The 20,436-nt window shown below is 61.1% G+C and overlaps 2 protein-coding genes across 6 annotated transcripts in view; both read left to right on the plus strand.

Annotated features, from left to right (window-relative positions):
• Positions 1 to 684: 684 nt before the first annotated feature.
• On the plus strand, positions 685 to 11,700 carry GLCE (glucuronic acid epimerase). The gene is made up of 5 exons (XM_032122835.1): positions 685 to 791; positions 3,463 to 3,552; positions 4,383 to 4,902; positions 6,842 to 7,090; positions 8,330 to 11,700. The coding sequence occupies exons 3-5, from the start codon at positions 4,395 to 4,397 to the stop codon at positions 9,352 to 9,354; spliced, it is 1,782 nt and encodes a 593-aa protein (XP_031978726.1). The 5' UTR covers positions 685 to 791; positions 3,463 to 3,552; positions 4,383 to 4,394; the 3' UTR covers positions 9,355 to 11,700.
• Positions 11,701 to 13,047: 1,347 nt separating this feature from the next.
• The window catches only part of PAQR5 (progestin and adipoQ receptor family member 5), a 15,056-nt gene continuing 7,667 nt past the window's right edge, over positions 13,048 to 20,436 (plus strand). The window contains exons 1-5 of one of the 5 annotated variants that reach the window (XM_032123034.1): positions 13,048 to 13,136; positions 16,123 to 16,155; positions 16,468 to 16,657; positions 18,331 to 18,458; positions 18,526 to 18,725. In XM_032123034.1, the coding sequence (XP_031978925.1) occupies positions 16,607 to 16,657; positions 18,331 to 18,458; positions 18,526 to 18,725 (379 nt within the window). In that variant the 5' untranslated portion in view covers positions 13,048 to 13,136; positions 16,123 to 16,155; positions 16,468 to 16,606. Of the gene's footprint in view, positions 13,137 to 14,470; positions 14,603 to 15,303; positions 15,778 to 16,122; positions 16,156 to 16,467; positions 16,658 to 18,330; positions 18,459 to 18,525; positions 18,726 to 20,436 lie in introns of those variants that run through there. The other 4 variants (XM_032123035.1, XM_032123036.1, XM_032123037.1 and 1 more) reach the window with 4 other exon arrangements.

Below are 20,436 nucleotides of genomic sequence, written 5' to 3' on the forward strand. Positions count from 1 at the left end.
GGAAAAGCCCTTGGAGCTCACGGCGCCCAGCCCTGCCCAGCGCCGCATCCACAGGGGTGTAAAGCCCTCCTCGCTGTGACTCCAGCCCCGCCTGGCAGCTGCTCCACGGCTGCAGCTTTTCCAGGCGGGAATTTTTCCCAATATTTCCGATTTTCCCAAGATTCCCCTCAGCCTCCCCTGGCGCGGCCGCCCCCGTTCTCCCTGAGGGCCCTGCGGCAGGAAAGCCGCGTTGCCCTCCCCCCCTCGCTCCCGGTTCCCTTCATTAATGATTAATTAATGGCTAATTAATTATTAATTAACCCCTCCGGGAATTATTGCAATTAAAGCCGGCGGCGCCCGTCTCACGCGGCCTCGCCACGTGACCGCTCGGTGGGCGGGGCACGGCGCAGCCAATCAGCGGCGCGCTCCGCCCGGAAGCCCCGCCCGCACCAAACGCGCGGTTCTGATTGGTCGCCGCCAGGCCGCTCTCGCGGGAAGCCGAGGCGGGGCCGCTCCCGCCGCTCGGCCCCGGGCGCTCCGGCGGCAGCGGGGCCGGGCTGAGGCGGCAGCGGGGCCGCCGCGTGGCTGCGAGGCAGCGGCGGCAGCGGCGGCAGCGGTTCCGGTGTCCCCGGGGCGGTGGCTGCTCCGCCCCGCCCCGCTCCGCCCCGCCCGGCGCCGTTGTGGCGGCGGCGCCGCCGCGCCGCGCGTTCCTATTGGCTGCGACGCGCGAGGGCGGGGCCCGGCGCTGCCCCTCCGTGCTCCCCCCGCTGCCCCGCGCGGAGGTTCCGGCGCCCGCCAGGCCCCGGGCACAGGTAAGGAACGGGCCGGGATTCCCGGGATTCCCCCGCGGGATGGGAACGGGAGCGGGAGCGGGAATGAGAGCGGGAATGGGAGCGGGAATGCGGGAGGGCAGCGGGATCGGCCGGCGCTGGCGGGGCTGGGCGTGCTCGGGCCGCCTCGGGGTTGCTGCCAGAGGCTGCAATGAGGGAATAGGAGCGGTGGGAATGGGGGATTTGGGATTTGGGAATGCGGGAATAGGGGCTGGAAGAGGCGGGAATGCAGGATACGGGCTGGGGGATGCGGGAATGTGGGGCGCGGGAATACGGACTCTGGAATTCGGGAGTGAAGGCGGTGGAATTGGGGAATTCAGGGATACGGAATTCATGGATTCGTGGAATGCTTTGGGCTGGAAGCTGATCCCGTTGCGCCGCTTTCCGTAGGCAGGGACATCCCCATTATCCCAGGAAAAGGCTGGAGCAGCCGTGCTCCGTTTGCTATGGATTCGTGGTCATTTTCCATGGAATTCTGGCTGTTTTCCATGGATTCGTGGCCCTCAGGGAACACAAATCCCAGCGGGAATCTCTCCCAGCCCGGCGCAGGAGAAAAGCGGGAATATTGGCTTGAACATTCCATGGCATTCCCATCCCATTCCAGGTGCCTCCGGAATCCGAGCAGCAATTCCAGCTGGGAGCTTTTCCTGGGAAATTCCAGGAGAAGGAGCTGCAGCTCCGGGAATTCCCGGTGGGAATCATCCTGGCTGGGCTGTCATTCCAAGGCATGGCCTGGATGTGGTTTTTTGGGAATTCCCAGCCTCTGGAATAGCACGGAGAGGGAGAAATCCTGAGGAACATCCGGGAGAATCCAAACGAGATCCGAATGTTCCCGGCTGGAAAAGGGGGGAATTCCAGGAATCCCGGTTTTGCTGGGGAGCTGGGAGGAGGCTTCGATCAGGAGCACATTCCAGGATTGGAATTCCCTGGGGTGGAAAAGCGGGAAAAATGCCGGAATTCAGGAGATTTCGGGAATTTTATTACCTCCAAAAAAAGCAATGAGGAATTTCTTGGAGCTCCCATCCCAAAAAAAATCCCTTGGAATTCCTTCCCGGGGATCGCTGCAAATCTGCGGAGGGGATGGGAAATCTGGGAATCACGGCCCCAAAAAAAGCGGGAATTTCCACGGCTTGGAGGAGTTTTCCCATCAGGAATCAGAGCCTTTGGGGCTTTTCCATCTCCTGCTTCCAAGGGAATTCTGGGATGCTTTGGAATTCCAGGGAGGAGCGATCCCGAAAAATGTCACGGAAGTGTGAGGGGGGTTGGAATTCTGTGGGAATTCCGGAGGGAATCCCGCACTTGGGGCTTCCCGGGGCGTTTTCCCCTCCCAAATCCCAGGATTGGGTTGGGAATCCTGGAACACCGAGCTCATCCCGCTTTTCCAGCCGCTCTTGGGCAAACAGAAATTCCCGGAGAGTTCCGTTCTCCTGGCTCCCGGAGCGGCTCCAAGCTCTCCCAAGGATTTCCTGGGAATTCCCGGCGCGAGGCTCCTGAAATCCTTGGGCTTTCCCTGGGACAATCCTGGAATTCCGGAATGCTTTTCCTTAGGGACGAGCCCGTTCCCAAGAACGGGATCCCAAGGAGCCTTGGGAAAGGCGATTCCCTGACATTCTGGCCTCGTTCCCGCTGGATTTTTGGGAAGTGGGAGCTTTTTCCCAGAGCACCGGCTGGGAAAACCGGGAATTCTTCCCGGCGGGAATTCCAGCTCCCGCTCAGTGCCACCTTTATCCATCCTGGGAAAAACATTCCCGGAGTTTGGGCCCCAAATCGCGGGCGGAGGCGGAATTCCTGGGAGCTGGGAATTGCCAGGCTGGCTTCAGATCCGTGGGATTTCCCTGGAATGTGCTGTGGGAAAAGCTCCTCGATTTCCCGGGAATGTGGCCTGGGAGCCAGAGCAGTCAGGGATGAGGGAAAAGCCGGAATTCCGGTGCTTCCAGCCTGGAAAGGGCAGAATTCCCAGAGCCTCCGGAAGCAGCGCATTCCAAGGAAAATCCACTGTTTCGAAGGCGTTCCCCGGCAAAGGAAAAGCTCCGGATCTGCCGAGCTTCCCAAGGATCCTTTCCCGGTTTTCCTTGGGAAGCGGCGTTCCAGTGGCACGAGGAGCGCCTGGATCCGCTTTTCCCACAGCAAATCCCGGGATTTGGATGGATTTTCCACTCCCCTTTTCCCTGGAAAAATCCTGGATGCGCCTGGGAACAAAACAAAAATTCTGCTTTCCATCCCAAAAATTCCCATCCCAAATCCCTCCTGGCCTGGAATTCCGGCAGCTCTGGGAGATGGGAACAGCCCCGGAATGTTTGGGATCCTCCTGTGCTGCCCTCGGAGCAGATTCCAGCTCGGGTTGTGGGAATTCCTGACCCTCCGGAGCGGCCGGGATGGCAGAATTCCCGCTGGGGGAGAACTCCGGGAACGCAGAAGCCCCTGGAGCGGGGTTGGGATCAGCGGCTTTTCCAGGAAATCCCGGCTGTTCCCGATCTCCGGCGGCACCGGAGAATCCGGAGCCAGGATCCCGATCCAAGAAAAGTCTCTCAGGGATCCGGAACATCCCGAGGAGTTCAAAATTCCAGGATTTTCCTGGCAATCCCAGGATTTTCTCCAGAAAAGCTCTGCTCCGGGGCTGCTGCAGCTCCGTTTTTCCCGCTTTTCCCCGCAGGAATCCCGAGAGGAATCGCTGTAGATCCCGGGCTCGTTGCTGCCGGAAGCTCGGGATGCGTTAGAATTCCAGGAATTCCCTTCCCTTAAGGTAAGAGCAGAGCTGCCTTTCCCCATTCCCAATTATTCCCGGCTCCCTTGGGATAACTGCAGCTTCCCAGCTTTTCCCTGAGGGGTTGAGGCTGATCCCGGTGAGGAATTCCCAGCTCCGGCTTTCCAGGGATCACCGGGATCACCGGGCACCGTTCCCAGCTGGGAACATCCCAGATCCGTGTCCCAATCCCACATTTCCGTGTTTCCCAGGAATGCCCTGCCTGGTTCTGTTATCTGAGATGGTGCCATTCCTGTTATCCGGCCCATCCCAAATCCCGCATTCCCTGTTTCCCAGGAATGCCGCACCATGCCCTGCCTGGCCCTGTTATCCAGGACAGTTCCCATTATCCGGCCCATCCCAAATCCCACATTCCCTGTTTCCCAGGAATGCCGCACCATGCCCTGCCTGGCCCCGTTATCCAGGACAGTTCCCATTATCCAGGCCCATCCGAAATCCCGCATTCCCTGTTTCCCAGGAATGCCCTGCCTGGTTCTGTTATCTGGGACAGTTCCCGTTATCCCAGCCCATCCCAAATCCCGCATTCCCTGTTTCCCAGGAATGCCGCACCATGCCCTGCCTGGCCCTGTTATCCAGGACAGTTCCCATTATCCGGCCCATCCCAAATCCCACATTCCCTGTTTCCCAGGAATGCCGCACCATGCCCTGCCTGGCCCCGTTATCCAGGACAGTTCCCATTATCCGGCCCATCCCAAATCCCACATTCCCTGTTTCCCAGGAATGCCGCACCATGCCCTGCCTGGCCCCGTTATCCAGGACAGTTCCCATTATCCAGGCCCATCCCAAATCCCGCATTCCCTGTTTCCCAGGAATGCCGCACCATGCGCTGCCTGGCCCGCCTGAGCTCCAAGGCGCTGCTGGCGCTCTGCTCGCTGCTGGCGCTGCTCTCGCTGCTCCTCTGGAGCCGCTGCTCCGAGCGCTCCCCGATCCCACGGGATCCCCTTTCTCCGGAGCGCCGCAGCAACGCGGCCGAAGCCGAGGAAGCGTCGCCTCGGGATGCGCCGCCGAAAGCTCCGGCAATTCCGGGAAGCGCCGGGAGAGGCGGCTTGCGCTACGAGGAGATCGACTGCGTCATCAACGAGGAGCAGACGGTGAAGGGGCGCCGCGAGGGCTCCGAGGTGTTCCTGCCTTTCAGCTGGGTGGAGAAATACTTCCAGGTGTACGGGCGGATCGCCCAATCCGACGGGAACGAGCGCTTTGAGTTTTCCCACAGCTATTCCAAGGTTTACGCCCAGCGCGCTCCGTACCGGCCCGACGGCGTCTTCATGTCCTTCGAGGGCTACAACGTCGAGGTCCGCGATAGGGTCAAGTGTATCAGCGGTGTTGAAGGTGGGTTGGGATGGGAAATCTGGGTTTTTGGGATGGGGATGATCCTGAAAATCCGCTTCCAGCGGATTTTCAGGATCATCCCCATCCCAAAAACCCGCGCCTCAACCCTTGGAATCATCAGGGATGATTGGGATCCCTTCCCAAAGTATTACCAGGAGGAAAACCCTTCCTGTTCCATGTTCCCCTTTTGCTCCTTCTTTCTGCTGATCTGGGAAATTCCATCCTGGCAGAGTTTGGGAATCTCAAGGAAATTCCCAGCTTGTTGCATTCCCAATGAATTCTCCTTTTTTTAACTGCTCAGCTTTAAGGAACTTCCAGGAATTCCCAAAATCCGGAGCATTTCAGTCTTTCCTGGGATGGCTTTTTCCATAGGAAAAGATGCCGTCAGCAATACGGATTAGCACTAAAAAAAGCAGGAAAATCCCTACTCCATCAGAATAATTTTCCCATTCCCATCATTCCCACCTTTGGAATAAATTCCTGACATTCCCGAGGGGGGAAAATCCTGCAAATCCCACTTGGTTCTTCCCCCCTTCCAGGACTGAACATCCTGAAATTCCTGTGGAAAGGAGCCAGGGATCCATTCCCGCTTTGCCTTTGTACTTGGCCATTGGGAATTGGCTCCAAGGGAAATGTGGGATTGGAGGAGAAGCCTGGATCGAGCCACATTTTAAATATCCCAAGGAAATGATGGAATTTCCAGTTCTCCAGTTGATTCCCGGGCATCCAGGGAGGGTTTTCCACACAAATCCCACGAGCTGGGAAGGGGCAGCTGCAGCTCCGTGGGGTTTTCCGCAGCTGCATCCCAAGGATTCCATGCAGGGTGGAATTCCAGGTCTCACTGAACCCTTTGGATGGGATTTCCTGTGAGATCCAATAAATCGGGACATGGATTTGAGCTCTTCCTGCTTGGAAATCTCTGGGATGCTCCAGGGGGTTCTTTTAGAGCCGGAATCATCCAAACCTGGAATTAGGGAGAGATTTGGGCTCTCCTGGGAGATTTTTGGGATTTTTCCTGGTGGGAAGCTCGATCCCAGGGATGGCTGCCTGGAAGAATTGGGGCAGATCCTGCTTGGAAAGTCTGGGAATTCTGCCGGGGGAGCCAGGAAAATGGGAGAGATCTGGGGATGTTTCAGCATCAAATAATTCCTGGGAAAATCTCCTCGGAACAGATGGACTCGATTTGCAGGGATTTATGGAATGTAAAGGGATTGGGGGGGGATGGAAGAGCCTTGGGATTATCCGGTCCCGGGAACGGGGGAAAATCTGGTCAGGGCTTGTTACAAGAAGTGGGATGTGCCAGGAATGGTGGAATGGGAATGGAGCCCGGCTGGGAGAGCTGGGAATGTTCCCCTGGAGAAGGGAAGGATCCAGGGAGAGCTCAGAGCCCCTTCCAGGGCCTAAAGGGGCTCCAGGAGAGCTGGAGAGGGACTGGGGACAAGGCATGGAGGGATGGGACACAGGGAATGGCTTCCCACTGGGAAAGGGGAGATTGGGGTGGGATCTTGGGAAGGAATTCCTGGCTGGGAGGGGCTGGGCTGGAATTCCCAGGGGAGCTGTGGCTGCCCCTGGATCCCTGGAATGTCCCAGGCCAGGCTGGATCCTGCTGGGATAAGGGAAGTGTCCCTGCCCTCGGAAGGGCTGCAGTGGGATGGGGTTCAAGTTCCCTTCCGTCCAACCCATTCCGTGATTCCATGAACGTCAGGAAGATCCATGACAGGAATTCCTCCGCCGCCCAAAAGCACGGAATTCCCGATTTTAGTGGGAAAGGAATTCCCACTCCATTCCCTCCTTGCCCAGGACTTTCCTCTAAGGGTGCCACCCCCAAACCCCATTTCTGGAGACACCGGAACGTCGGGCGGAGGAGGAGGAGGAGGCGGGGGAGGGGGAGGAATTTCTGCCCGCATTCCTGTGACTTTTCCATGTTTTTCCCGGGCAGGAGTCCCTCTCTCCACGCAGTGGGGCCCTCAGGGCTACTTCTACCCCATCCAGATCGCCCAGTATGGGCTGAGCCACTACAGCAAGAACCTGACGGAGCGGCCGCCGCACGTGGAGGTGTACGAGACAGCCGGGGACGGCAACGGGAACGGGAACGGGAACGGGGACTGGACGGTGCCCAAGGGCTGCTCCCTCACCACCGTGTGGGATAAATCCCGGCTCAGCGGGGTCAAGCAGTTCTCCTGCCCAGGTGGGTCTTGGGAATCCTGGCGGAGCGGGGGAGCTTGGAGTTCATGGGGTGCTGGCGTTTTGTTTGGCCGTGATTCCCAATCGTTCACTCCCAATTGCTCGTTCCCAATCCTTCATTCCACATCTTTCATTCCCAGTCCTTCCTTCCCAGTCCTTCATTCCCGATCCTTCATTCCCAATCCTTCATTCCCAGTCCTTCATTCCCAGTCCTTCATTCCCAATCCTTCATTCCCAATCCTTCATTCCCGATCCTTCATTCCCGATCCTTCATTCCCGATCCTTCATTTGCAGTCCTTCATTCCTGGTCCTTCATTCCCCATCTCTCGTTCCTAATCCTTCATTCCCAGTCCTTCATTCCCAGTCCTTCATTCCCAGTCCTGCATTCCCAATCCTTCATTCCCAATCCTTCATTCCCAATCCTTCATTCCCAGTCCTGCATTCCCAGTCCTTCATTCCCAGTCCTTCATTACCCATCCCTCATTCCCGATCCTTCATTCCAAATCTTTCATTCCCAATCCTTCATTCCCAGTCCTTCATTCCCAATCCTTCTTTTCCCATCCTTTATTCCCCATCCTTCCTCTCCGTTCCTTTTCCTTCCCCATCCTCCTTTTTCCCATCCTTCATTCCCACCCTTTATTCCCAATCCCTTTCCTTCCCCACCTGTCCTTCCCCATCCTTTCCATTCCTCATTTCCTGGAACGCTTGCATTTGGAAGGCACGGATTCGTGGTGTCCTTCTGCTGAGGAAAATGGGAATTTTGGGATAGCAGGGCGGTCGTTGCTTTCTGCTTTGGGCTGCGGGAGGGGAAATCACAGAGCAGCCGAATTCCCGCTGCGCTCCATCCTGGGGAAAGGTCCTGGATTAGAGGGACATATCCCTGCCCCTGGGAGGGCTGGGATGAGGTGGGATTTAGGGATTCTTCCAACCCGACCCATCCCAGGAAAGGTCCTGCACTGGCAGCCCGTCCCTGTTCCCACACCCTTCCGAATCCACGGCTCCAATCCCTCCGGAAGCATCCCGTCAAACCGTGGAAAATGCCGGGAGCTGCTCCCACACTTCCTCGGCCGCTCCATCGAATCCGGTGGAATAGCCCAGAAACCCCCAAATTATCGCCGGGCTGCCCTAAAAGCTTGGGAATCCCTCCCGGGATTCCGGGCATTCCGGAGGCAATCGGCACTCCGAAGCTTTGGGAGCGGGAACGTTTCGATGCCGAGCGAGGCTTTTGGGGTCGCTTTTGCAGAATCCTCCGAGGGCGTCTCCCTGGAGCTCAACAACGGCCGGGATTTCATCATCTCCTTCGACCTGAAGTTCCAGAGCAACGGCAGCGTGTCCGTGGTGCTGGAGACCACGGAGAGGAACGCGCTCTTCACCGTGCACTACGTGTCCAACACGCAGCTCATCGCCCTCCGCGACCGCGACATCTTCTACGGCGTCGGCGCCCGCACCGCCTGGAGCACCCTGACGCGGGATCTGCTCACGGATCTGCGCAAGGGCGTCGGCCTCTCCAACACCAAGGCGGTGAAGCAAACCAAGATCATGCCCAAGCGGCTGCTGCGCTTGGTGGCCAAAGGCCGCGGCTTCCTGGACAATGTCACCGTCTCGGCCACGGCGCACATGGCCGCCTTCTTCGCCGCCAGCCACTGGCTGCTGCGCAACCAGGACGAGCGTGGCGGCTGGCCCATCATGGTCACCAGGAAGCTGGGAGAAGGCTTCAAATCCTTGGATCCGGGCTGGTACTCGGCCATGGCGCAGGGCCAGGCCATGTCCACGCTGGTCAGGGCCTACCTGCTGACCAAGGAGCCGGCGTTCCTGGGCGCGGCGCTGCGGGCCACGGCGCCCTTCAAGCTGCCGGCGGAGCAGCGCGGGGTCAAGGCCGTGTTCATGGACCGCCACGACTGGTACGAGGAGTACCCCACCTCGCCCAGCTCCTTCGTGCTCAACGGCTTCATGTACGCGCTGATCGGCCTCTACGACCTCAAGGAGACGGCGGGCGAGAAGCTGGGCCGGGAGGCGCGGCTGCTCTACGAGCGCGGCATGGCCTCGCTCAAGGCCATGCTGCCGCTCTTCGACACCGGCTCGGGCACCATCTACGACCTGCGGCACTTCATGCTGGGCACGGCGCCCAACCTGGCGCGCTGGGACTACCACACCACGCACATCAACCAGCTGCAGCTGCTCAGCACCGTCGACGACGCGCCCGTCTTCAAGGAGGTCGTCAAGCGCTGGAAGAGCTACCTGCGAGGAGGGCGGGCCAAGCACAACTGAGCGCGTCCCCATCCCGCCCGGCGTTCCCGGACCAGCCGTGCTCGGAGCCGGACTCGAAGCGTCGGGATGGGGACGCTGCCGCGCTCCGAGTCCGAGGCTGGGTTTGGTTGGGATTGGTTTTTCCTCTCTCAAGGAAAACGTTTGCAGAAGCCATAGAAGTCCTGGAAGTGCGGTCCCGGCCTGGAGAGTTCGTGCGGGGCCTCTTAAGCCGGGATTATGTGTCCGTGTTGGAGCAGCTCCCGTGGGATGAGCGCCGTCTGCGGGAATCACTCGGAGCCTGGGAGTGCACAGTGTGGCTTTAAACGGGGGGGGGGGGAGGTTTTCATAGGGATTCTCTTTTTTGGGATGAAAAGTCCACATTTGGAATTTTTTGCCCATTCTCCACCTGGAGATCCTGGAGCTGGAGGGTTTCTTATGGAAAACACGTGCCCGGCATCATGGAAGCACAACTGGGAGCCTGGAGCACAATGGCCCCGGGTCCAAGCACCAGTGTCCCCTTGGAGCTGGGATCCCTTATCCCGGTCACTGGAATTCCCTTGGAGCTGGGTTCCCTATCCCGGTCACTGGAATTCCCTCAGAGCTGGGATCCCTTATCCCAGTCACTGGAATTCCCTCGGAGCTGGGATCCCCTGTCCCAGTCACTGGAATTCCCTCGGAGCTGGGATCCCTTATCCAGGAACTCCACCTTTTCTACTGGAGTTTGTAATTCCATCTGGGAATTCCTCTGGCCTTTGGCCACCTTTTGGGGCCATCGGTCGGGAATTGCTGAGCGGGACACGGAGCTCGTCCTGAGTCCCTCAGGGAATTCAGGAATTCAGGGAGCTTTTCCGGGGGGGATTTGAATTTTTCTCCTGCTCCAGCCCATCCAGCGTTTTAGAAATCCAACCCCAGAGGGCTCTGAGCTCTCCCTGGGCTGGAATTCCTGGAGAAGCTGCCCCTGGATCCCTGGAATGTCCAAAGCCAGGCTGGCCGGGGCTTGGAGCAGCCTGGGACAGTGGAAGCTCCCTGCCCATGGAATGGGATGAGCTTTAAGGTCCTTCCCACCCAACCATTCCATGATTCCATGATCCCACCTGCTGCCTGAGCCCCAGCTCGTGGATGGACTTTGGGCGTTCCCAGCGCTCCCATTCCATGGTGGAGGTGGCAGAGCTCATCCCAATGCCCAGATCCCGGGCACAGGGACCGCACCCGTCTCCCTCTTTGCATTGCTTTTCTTTTTCGGGGCTTTTCCTTCACTTCTCGCCGGCCTCGGAGCGATTTTTCCCACTTCAATCCGCGCGCTCCGATCGGATCCATCCATCCGGGCGCGGATGGCGGAGGAGGAATTCCAGTACCAGAGGCAGCAGAAAGGAATTCTTTCCGTGCCTGTGGAAACCCAACACGCGGGCACACAAACCCACCCCGAGCCCGGGCTTCCTTCCCAAAAATCCGCTCCTTCCCAGAAATCTTCCCCACCCTCCCACCGTGTGCTCCTTCCATCCTTCTCCCGCTTGGAAAACCTGGAGAGGCTCCGTGGGTGCTGCTCCAGGGATGGGTTTGGTGCCTTACAGAGGCCACAGTTCCTCTTGGTTGGTTTTTTTTGGGAATCCATGCCGATGGCGGGCTTGGAGCATGGCCGGTTTTCCCGCTCCGGAAGCGCGGGATGGGTATTCCAAGGGTGTCCCAGCCCCCGTCCTTCCATCACCTTCTGTTGGCCTTGGCACAGGGGGAGCTTCCAGGAGTCCCCTCCGGAGGCTGCAAATCCATGGAGAGTCCGTGGGGATATTCCTGATATTCCCTCGATCCAGCTGTGCGTTGGAAGAGGCTCCTTGGCCACGGAGCCAACGCCTTCGGTGCCCAGAACTTCCTGGAATTCATTCCGCTTCGGGATCTTCTTCTTCACGTTCCATCTCCAATTTCCCAGAGATCTTTGGGACCAAGATCAGCTTCCATCCCGGATTTTCACCCCTTGGCTCTTCCCACGGGATCCCCTCTCCGTGGCTCCCCCACCCCAACACCACAAGCACAACCCTTCCCCGGGCCGGGCATTCCCTGGAAGCCGCTCATTCCCGTTCTCCTCCTCAGCGGGCGGCGCTTGCCTGGGATTTGGCGGGATTTTCCCCAGGATCCCGATGGAAAATATGCAATAATTTGTTTACAGGATGCTCTGGGCAGGGTGATCCTTTGGGAAGCTGCCGAGCCTTTGGAATTTAAGCACAATGTGCACAGGATAGTTTTGTATTCCGCCCCTCCGGAATTTTTTGGCGGGAAGAGGTTCTACTACGTTTCTACGGGACACCGGGAATGGGGGCGGCCTTGGAAAAGCTTTCTAAGACTGGGAAATAAATTTTTCTATCTTAAGGAAAATGTGCGGGATGTCTTCCTCATTTCGAGGGATTTTCCAAGGATCCCGTTCTCCGGAGATATTCCAACTCTGTTTTCCCGCGGCGCATTTCGAAGGAGGTTTTTCTTCTGGAAAAGGAGGGAAAAGGTGGAATTTTTTCCTGCTAATCGAAGGGTTTGCTGATGGAGGGAAGGAGCACCGGTGGTGGATTCCTGGTGGGAATTATTCCTGTTAAATCCAGGTGGTTTGGAGGGGGTTTTTTGGGGATGTATTAAATAAGGATTTTTTTAATGGAGCGACCAGCAGCTCCGGGGAGATCCCAGAGCCCCTTCCAGGGCCTAAAGGGGCTCCAGGAGAGCTGGAGAGGGATTTGGGATAAGGGATGGAGGGACGGGACACAGGGAATGGGTTCCCGCTGGGAAAGGGGAGATTGGGGTGGGATATTGGGAAGGAATTCCCGGCTGGGAGGGTGGGGAGGGGCTGGGCTGGAATTCCCAGAGCAGCTGTGGCTGCCCCTGGATCCCTGGAATGTCCAAGGCCAGGCTGCAGCAGCCTGGGATAGCGGGAGGTGTCCCTGCTTATTCCCACCCAAACTAATCCGGGATTCTCCCAAGTGATTCCCACTCCTTAGCAGGCTGGGATTGAAAATAGCCTTGGAGCATCCCTGAGCGTGGGAATGGAATCCCAGAGCCCTGGGAAGCCGTGTCCATGGGAAAGCCGTGTCCCAGTGCGGGCAGGAGAGGGTTAATTCCCAGGAATGGCGACTTTCCCGTGGGATTGAAGTGTGGGATAGCGCTGGGAATCCTCCAGCCCTGCCCCGCTCCGCTTCTCCCAATTCCCCAAGAATTCAGGAGCTGAGCCCGCTCATCCCTCTCCATCCGTCTGGAATCTCGCGCTCTCCGAACTTTGGGAAACCGCTTCCCAGGGGCTGCGGATTTTTGGGAAGCAGAATGGGAAAGGCGCCCATTTGCCTGGTGGGCTGGGAATTGTTCCCATCCGGCTGGGAATAATCTGGGAATGAGCATCCGTGCGAGGGCTGGAATTCCCAGGCTCCTCTTTAAGAGCTCCGGGAGTTTTCCAGAGGCGCTGGGAGCGGGAGATGCCCAGGGAGGGCCGGGAATGGATTTTTTTTCCTGCCGTTTTTCCACTTCCTCGCCTCCTGGATCCGATCCCGGCGGGATCCGGCCGCTTTGGCCGCGCTTATTTCCGGCTTTATTTGGAAGCCTTTTTTTCCTGGGACGAGCCAGGATTCGTTCGCTCCCAAAAATCTGGGAATCGCCGGCTGTGGGATCCTCCCGGTGGGTGCCGGCAGCTTCCCGGCGCTTCCTGCCGGGACCGTGCCTTTGGAAGAGCCGCCCCCGCCCCGCCGGGCCATGCGGGCCGTGTTTGTACACAGATGAGTAATCCCGGGATTCCGAGCCAGCGCTGCAAAACGCCGCATCCAGCGGCGGCTCCCGGAGTAAGTCCCGGCTCTTTCTCCCCCTCCCTCATTCCCATTTTCCCGCTGATCCCGAGGCTCGGCGCGGCAGCAGCGCGTGGCGGGGCCGGGAATGTGGGAGCCGCGCGTGGGAGAGGCGCCGGGAGCGCTGGAGCACCGCGAGCGTTCCCGGCCCTCCCGCGGCTCCCGCAGTGCGGGGGGGGCTCGCGGAACTCCAGGGAAGTTTCGCTCGGCCGAGTTCCAGGAGCGGGAAGGGGCGCTGGGATCCCCCGATGCCGCGGGAAGGACGGGTGGGAGCGGCGGCGCTGGCGGATTTCTGGGATGGGAAAGCTGCGGCTGCCCGCGGATCCCGGCGAATTCCAGCGGCTCCCGCGGCAACAACAACTCCCACAAAGCCTCCGCTGTCCCGCCGGGAATGATCCCGGCGCGGCCCGTGCTGCTCCCGGCCGCTCCCGGGAGTTTCCCAGCGCAGCTCCCGCTCTGCCGGCGCCGCTGGAAAGGCGTTAGGGGCCGGTGATCAGCTCGGGAATATTCCCTGCCATGGAATGGCACCGCTGGAGCTGGCACGGACGGGACGTGCCAGGATGTGCCGGGAGGTGCCGGGGAAGCCGTGCCAGGGGGAGGGACCTGCCACGGGGAGGGATTTTCCATAGGGAGGGACGTGCCAGGGAGAGCTGTGCCATGGGAAGAGCTGGGCCATGGGGAGGGATTTTCCACAGGGAGGGCTGTGCCATGGGGAGGGATATTCCATAGGGAGAGTTGTGCCATGGGGAGCGAGGGAAGGAAGGCAGGAAAGATGTGCCAGGGGGAGCGGTGCCATGGGCAGAGGACCGGGACAGGGCCAAGTCCGGGCTCCTGGCACGGGGAGGGTGGCACTGGTGCCAGGCTGGGACAGTGGTGCCGGGAGGGGACAGTGGTGCCAGGCTGGGACAGTGGTGCCAGGTGGGGACAGTGGTGCCGGACAGGGACAGTGGTGCCAGGTGGGGACAGTGGTGCCAGACTGGGGACAGTGGTGCCGGACGGGGACAGTGGTGCCGGACAGGGACAGTGGTGCCAGGTGGGGACAGTGGTGCCGGACAGGGACGGTGGTGCCGGACGGGGACAGTGGTGCCGGACAGGGACAGTGGTGCCAGGTGGGGACAGTGGTGCCAGGCTGGGACAGTGGTGCCAGACTGGGGACATTCCCCAGGGGAGCCCAGAATGAGCCGAGAGCTCCCGGGCCGGAGCTGCGGCCGCGGGGCCGGGACAGCCCCGAGAGGGTTCGGGTGGAGCTGGGGGGATAACGGGGAGGAGAGGGAGGGGACGGGGAGGAGAAACAGAAAGGGCAAAAGGAACAGGCGGAGGAGGAGGAGGAGGAGGAGGAACAGGAGAAGGGGAAGAAGAAAGAGGAGAAGGAGAATAAGGAGGAGGAAGAGGAGGAGGAGGAGGAGGAGCTGTTGCAGCCACCTGGGTGCACCCGCAGCGTTCGAACCCCGCTGCTGGCAGAGGTGACTCGCAGAGGTCACGGCCCCGCCATGTCCCCGTCCCAATCCCAATCCCAATCCCAATCCCGATCCCGGTTGGGAAGAGCCAGAGAAGGAGGCGGAGGTGACCCCGCAGGGAGTGCCCGGCCCGGCCCCGGCGCTGCCCGTGACTCATTTCTCTGCTACAACACAAATCCCTCGCTCAGGCCGGGCCCGGAGCCTCCTCCTGCTTCCCGGAAAGACGGGAACAGGGAACGGGGAACGGGGAACAGGGAACGGCTCCCAGCCACGGGAATGGCGGGGCCGGGATGAATCCAGGTGCTCCCAGCTCGGGGTTCCCATCCAAGGGCTCTGTGCACAGCAGGATCCTGGAGCCAGGGAGGAGCCCCTGGAATGGCTCGTTCCTCTGGAATGGCTGGTGCCCCTGGAAGGGCCGTGCCCGCGGGGGGGGCTCCGTGCCCCGGCGGGGTCGGGGCCGTTGTTTTGGGGCCGGGCCATCCATCCCCGCCCTCATTTGCGTTTGTGCCCCGCGCGCTGGGGCCGGGCACGGGCAGAGCCCTGGATCCCGGGAATGTGAAATATCCCAGGGCAGCCCTGCCCTGCCCTCCGAGAATCCCAGAATTCCAGCTCGGAAGGGCCCTTAAAACTCCTCTCATTCCAGCCCCTGCCATGGGCAAGGACACCTTCCATGGAGAGATTCCAGCCTGGCCTTGGACATTCCAGGGACCCAGGGGCAGCCACAGCTCCTCTGGGAATTCCAGCCCAGCCAGGAATTCCTTCCCAATATCCCTCTAAATCGCCAGTTTTCCAGCGGGAAGCCCTTCCCTGTGTCCCGTCCCTCCATCCCTTGTCCCAATCCCTCTCCAGCTCTACTGGAGCCCTGCAAGGGGCTCTGAGCTCTCCCTGGAGCCTCCTCTCGATCCAGGTCCTGTTTCCACCATGGAAAACCACGGGAATCCCGTGGGATTTGGAGGCTGGAGACTCTGTGGAGCTTTGAGGCAACGCTTTGGTGGCTCCAGAGCCCGGAAAAGCTCCCAATTCCCATCTAATCTTTAACTGGAGGCGTTTCCAGCTGGATTTTGTTGGTTTATTGCTCTCCTGCCTCGTTAATTTTTTCCCTCCCTCTCCGGCCGTTCCCGGTGTTCCGTGGCCTTTTCCTGGTGCTGGCTCACACCAGAGCTGCCTGGCCCAGCAGAGAGGTAGAGCCTGGGATGGGAGGGAAGCAGGGAACAAAGGAGAATTCCAGGGGCTGGGAAAGGGCAGCCAAGGGGGTTCTTTGGGAATGGCTCTGCGGCGCATCCAAAGGCTGGATCCCAGCATGTCCCGGTGGGAAGCTGGGATGGCTGGAGCAGCTGGAATGTCAGCCCAGGAGGCTGCAGAGGCTCCGGGAGCTCTCAGAATCCCGGGAATCCAGAACACTGGATTACACTAGATCCTGGTGGGACCAAGCTGAGCCGATGCCTGGAGCAGGAGCTCCCTTCCCACTTTTCCTGCTCCAGGTAGGAGGGAACGAGGGATAATGGGATTTTCCCTTTAATTCCCAGAGCGGAGGCGGGAGGAGCCAGCGCCAGGAGCGGGTGAGAGCCAGAGCCGGGACATTCCATGGGAGTGGGAACGGGGATCCCGCTGGGATCCAGCCGGGACTCAGCTGGGATCCGGTGTCCCCCCTGCTTCCCGAGGGCCCTTCCTGCATCCCAGGGATCTCTGCTGGAGTGGGAATTCCTGTCCCTCTGGGAAGCGGGATCAGCCTTTTCCTGCTGCTCCTTTGGGATTCCCACAGCCCTGAAGGGATGGATGCTGCTTGCCTCCCCATCCCATGGGATACAGTTCCATTTGGGATCCTGCTGGGAACACCGTGCTGCATCCTCGGGAATTCTCATCCCCTCCAGGCCATCGTGATCCCGGGATCGCCGCTTCGGCCCCACGGAGCAGCCCTGTTCCTGTGGGATGTGGCCAGCAGGGGTTTGAGGCCTCATCCCAAGGGAAGCGGAGCTGGAAAATCCCCGGGATCGGGATCCGGAGCCGACCATGCTGAGCCTCAAAGCGCCCCGGCTGCTCAGCGTCCACCAAGTGCCCAAGGTCAGCTGGGAATTCTGCTCCCGAGGCTTGGGGGGATTTGGGATGTGACAGATGGGAACAGCGTGAGAAGGGGTCACAGCTGTGTCCCGACTCCGGAATTTTGGGGATGCTCCCCATCCTTTTCCATTCCTGTCTCCATCCCCATCCCATCCCCATCCCATCCCCATCCCATCCCATCCCCATCCCCATCCCCTCCCCATCCCCATCCCCATCCCCTCCCCATCCCTATCCCCATCCCATCCCCATCCCATCCCATCCCATCCCCATCCCCATCCCCATCCCATCCCCATCCCATCCCATCCCACCCCCATCCCCATTCCCATCCCTATCCCCATCCCCATCCCCATCCCCATCCCATCCCATCCCATCCCATCCCATCCCCATCCCATCCCCATCCCCATCCCATCCCCATCCCATCCCCATCCCATCCCCATCCCATCCCCATCCCCATCCCATCCCATCCCATCCCCATCCCATTCCCATCCCCATCCCCATCCCCATCCCCATCCCCATCCCATCCCCATCCCCATCCCCATCCCCATCCCCATCCCCATCCCATCCCCATCCCCGTTCCCATCCCCATCCCATCCCCATCCCCATCCCATCCCCATCCCATCCCATCCCATCCCCATCCCCATCCCCATCCCCATCCCCATCCCCATCCCATCCCCATCCCCATCCCATCCCCATCCCATCCCCATCCCCATCCCATCCCCATCCCCATCCCATCCCCATCCCATCCCCATCCCCATCCCCATCCCATCCCATCCCATCCCATCCCCATCCCATCCCCATCCCCATCCCCATCCCCATCCCCATCCCCATCCCCATCCCCATCCCATCCCATCCCCATCCCATCCCATCCCATCCCCATCCCTATCCCCATCCCCAATCCCATCCCATCCCCATCCCATCCCCATCCCCATCCCATCCCCATCCCCATCCCCATCCCATCCCCATCCCATCCCCATCCCCATCCCCATCCGCATCCCATCCCATCCCATCCCATCCCATCCCATCCCATCCCCATCCCATCCCCATCCCCATCCCCATCCCCATCCCCATCCCATCCCATCCCCATCCCATCCCATCCCATCCCCATCCCTATCCCCATCCCCAATCCCATCCCATCCCCATCCCCATCCCATCCCCATCCCCATCCCCATCCCCATCCCCATCCCCATCCCCATCCCCATTCCCATCCCCATCCCCATCCCATCCCATCCCATCCCCATCCCCATCCCCATCCCCATCCCCATCCCCATCCCCATCCCCATCCCCATCCCATCCCCATCCCATCCCCATCCCCATCCCATCCCCATCCCCATCCCCATCCCATCCCCATTCCCATCCCCTCCCCATCCCATCCCATCCCCATCCCATTCCCATCCCCATCCCATGCCCATCCCATCCCATCCCATCCCCATCCCCATTCCCATCCCATCCCCATCCCCATCCCATCCCCATCCCATCCCATCCCATCCCCATCCCCATCCCCATCCCATCCCCATCCCCCATCCCCATCCCCATCCCCATCCCCATCCCCATCCCCATCCCCATCCCCATCCCATCCCCATCCCATCCCCATCCCCATCCCCATCCCCATCCCCATCCCCATCCCCATCCCCATCCCCATCCCCATCCCCATCCCATCCCACCCCTCTCCCCCGCAGCCCTACCGGGAGCCGGGAATTCTCTCGGGATACCGCCCTGCCGGGCTCTCGGCCGGCGCCTGCCTCCGGAGCGTTTTCCAGCTCTCCAACGAGACCCTCAACATCTGGACCCACCTGCTGCCCGCGGGGTGAGCGCCGGCATTCCGGGGGGCCCCGCGCGGCGCTCCCGGGATGCTCACGGCGCCCTTCCCGCAGGTACTTCCTGGGGACGCTGGTGCGGCGGCTCCGGGCGGCGCGGGCGGACCCCGGGGCGCGGGCGCTGCTGCTGTTCCTGGGCACGTGCTGCCTGTACCCGCTGGCGTCGGGCGGCGCGCACGCCCTGGGAGCCATGGCCGGGCCGGGCCGGCACCGCGGCTACTGCTGCGACTACGCCGCGCTGGGGCTCTACGGGCTGGGTGAGAGCCCGGCGGGCGAGGGAACGGGAACGGGAACGGGGACGGGGACGGGAACGGGGATGGGAACGGGAACGGGAACGGGGACGGGGACGGGAACGGGGATGGGAACGGGAACGGGAACGGGGACGGGAATGGGGATGGGGACGGGGACGGGAACGGGAACGGGAATGGGGATGGGGATGGGAACGGGAACGGGAACGGGAACGGGGACGGGGACGGGGACGGGGACGGGGATGGGAACGGGAACGGGGACGGGAATGGGGATGGGAACGGGGATGGGAACGGGAACGGGGATGGGAACGGGAACGGGAACGGGGACGGGGATGGGGATGGGAACGGGAACGGGAACGGGGACGGGAATGGGGATGGGAATGGGGATGGGAACGGGAACGGGAACGGGGATGGGGATGGGGATGGGAACGGGGATGGGAACGGGAACGGGAACGGGAACGGGAACGGGAATGGGGATGGGAATGGGGATGGGAACGGGAACGGGAACGGGGACGGGAATGGGGGTGGGAATGGGGATGGGAACGGGAACGGGGATGGGGACGGGGATGGGGACGGGGATGGGAACGGGAACGGGAACGGGGATGGGGATGGGAACGGGAACGGGAACGGGGACGGGAATGGGGATGGGAATGGGGATGGGAACGGGAACGGGAACGGGGACGGGGATGGGGACGGGGATGGGAACGGGAACGGGGACGGGGACGGGGATGGGAACGGGAACGGGAACGGGGACGGGAATGGGGATGGGAATGGGGATGGGAACGGGAACGGGAACGGGGACGGGAATGGGGATGGGAATGGGGATGGGAACGGGAACGGGAACGGGGACGGGGATGGGGACGGGGATGGGAACGGGAACGGGAACGGGGACGGGGATGGGGATGGGAACGGGAACGGGAACGGGGACGGGAATGGGGATGGGAATGGGGATGGGAACGGGAACGGGAACGGGGACGGGAACGGGGACGGGAATGGGGATGGGAACGGGAACGGGAACGGGGACGGGGATGGGGATGGGAACGGGAACGGGAACGGGGACGGGAATGGGGATGGGAATGGGAACGGGAACGGGAACGGGGACGGGAATGGGGATGGGAATGGGGATGGGAACGGGAACGGGAACGGGAATGGGGATGGGGACGGGGACGGGAACGGGGACGGGAATGGGGATGGGAACGGGGACGGGAATGGGGATGGGAACGGGAACGGGAACGGGGACGGGAACGGGGACGGGAATGGGGATGGGAACGGGAACGGGAACGGGGACGGGAATGGGGATGGGAATGGGGATGGAAACGGGAATGGGAACGGGGACGGGAATGGGGATGGGAATGGGGATGGGAACGGGAACGGGAACGGGGATGGGGATGGGGATGGGAACGGGGATGGGGACGGGAATGGGGATGGGAACGGGGACGGGAACGGGGACGGGAACGGGGACGGGAATGGGGATGGGAATGGGGATGGGAATGGGGACGGGAATGGGGATGGGGACGGGGACGGGAACGGGAATGGAGACGGGAACGGGAACGGGGACGGGAACGGGGACGGGGACGGGGACGGGAACGGGAACGGGGATGGGGATGGGAATGGGAACTGGAACAGGGACGGGGATGGGAACGGGGATGGGAACGGGGATGGGAACGGGAATGGGGATGGGACCTGGAACGGGGATGGGGATGGGGATGGGAATGGGAAT

Source organism: Corvus moneduloides, chromosome 13 (genome assembly GCF_009650955.1).
Source record: "Corvus moneduloides isolate bCorMon1 chromosome 13, bCorMon1.pri, whole genome shotgun sequence".
In the NCBI taxonomy this organism is placed as follows: domain Eukaryota; kingdom Metazoa; phylum Chordata; class Aves; order Passeriformes; family Corvidae; genus Corvus; species Corvus moneduloides.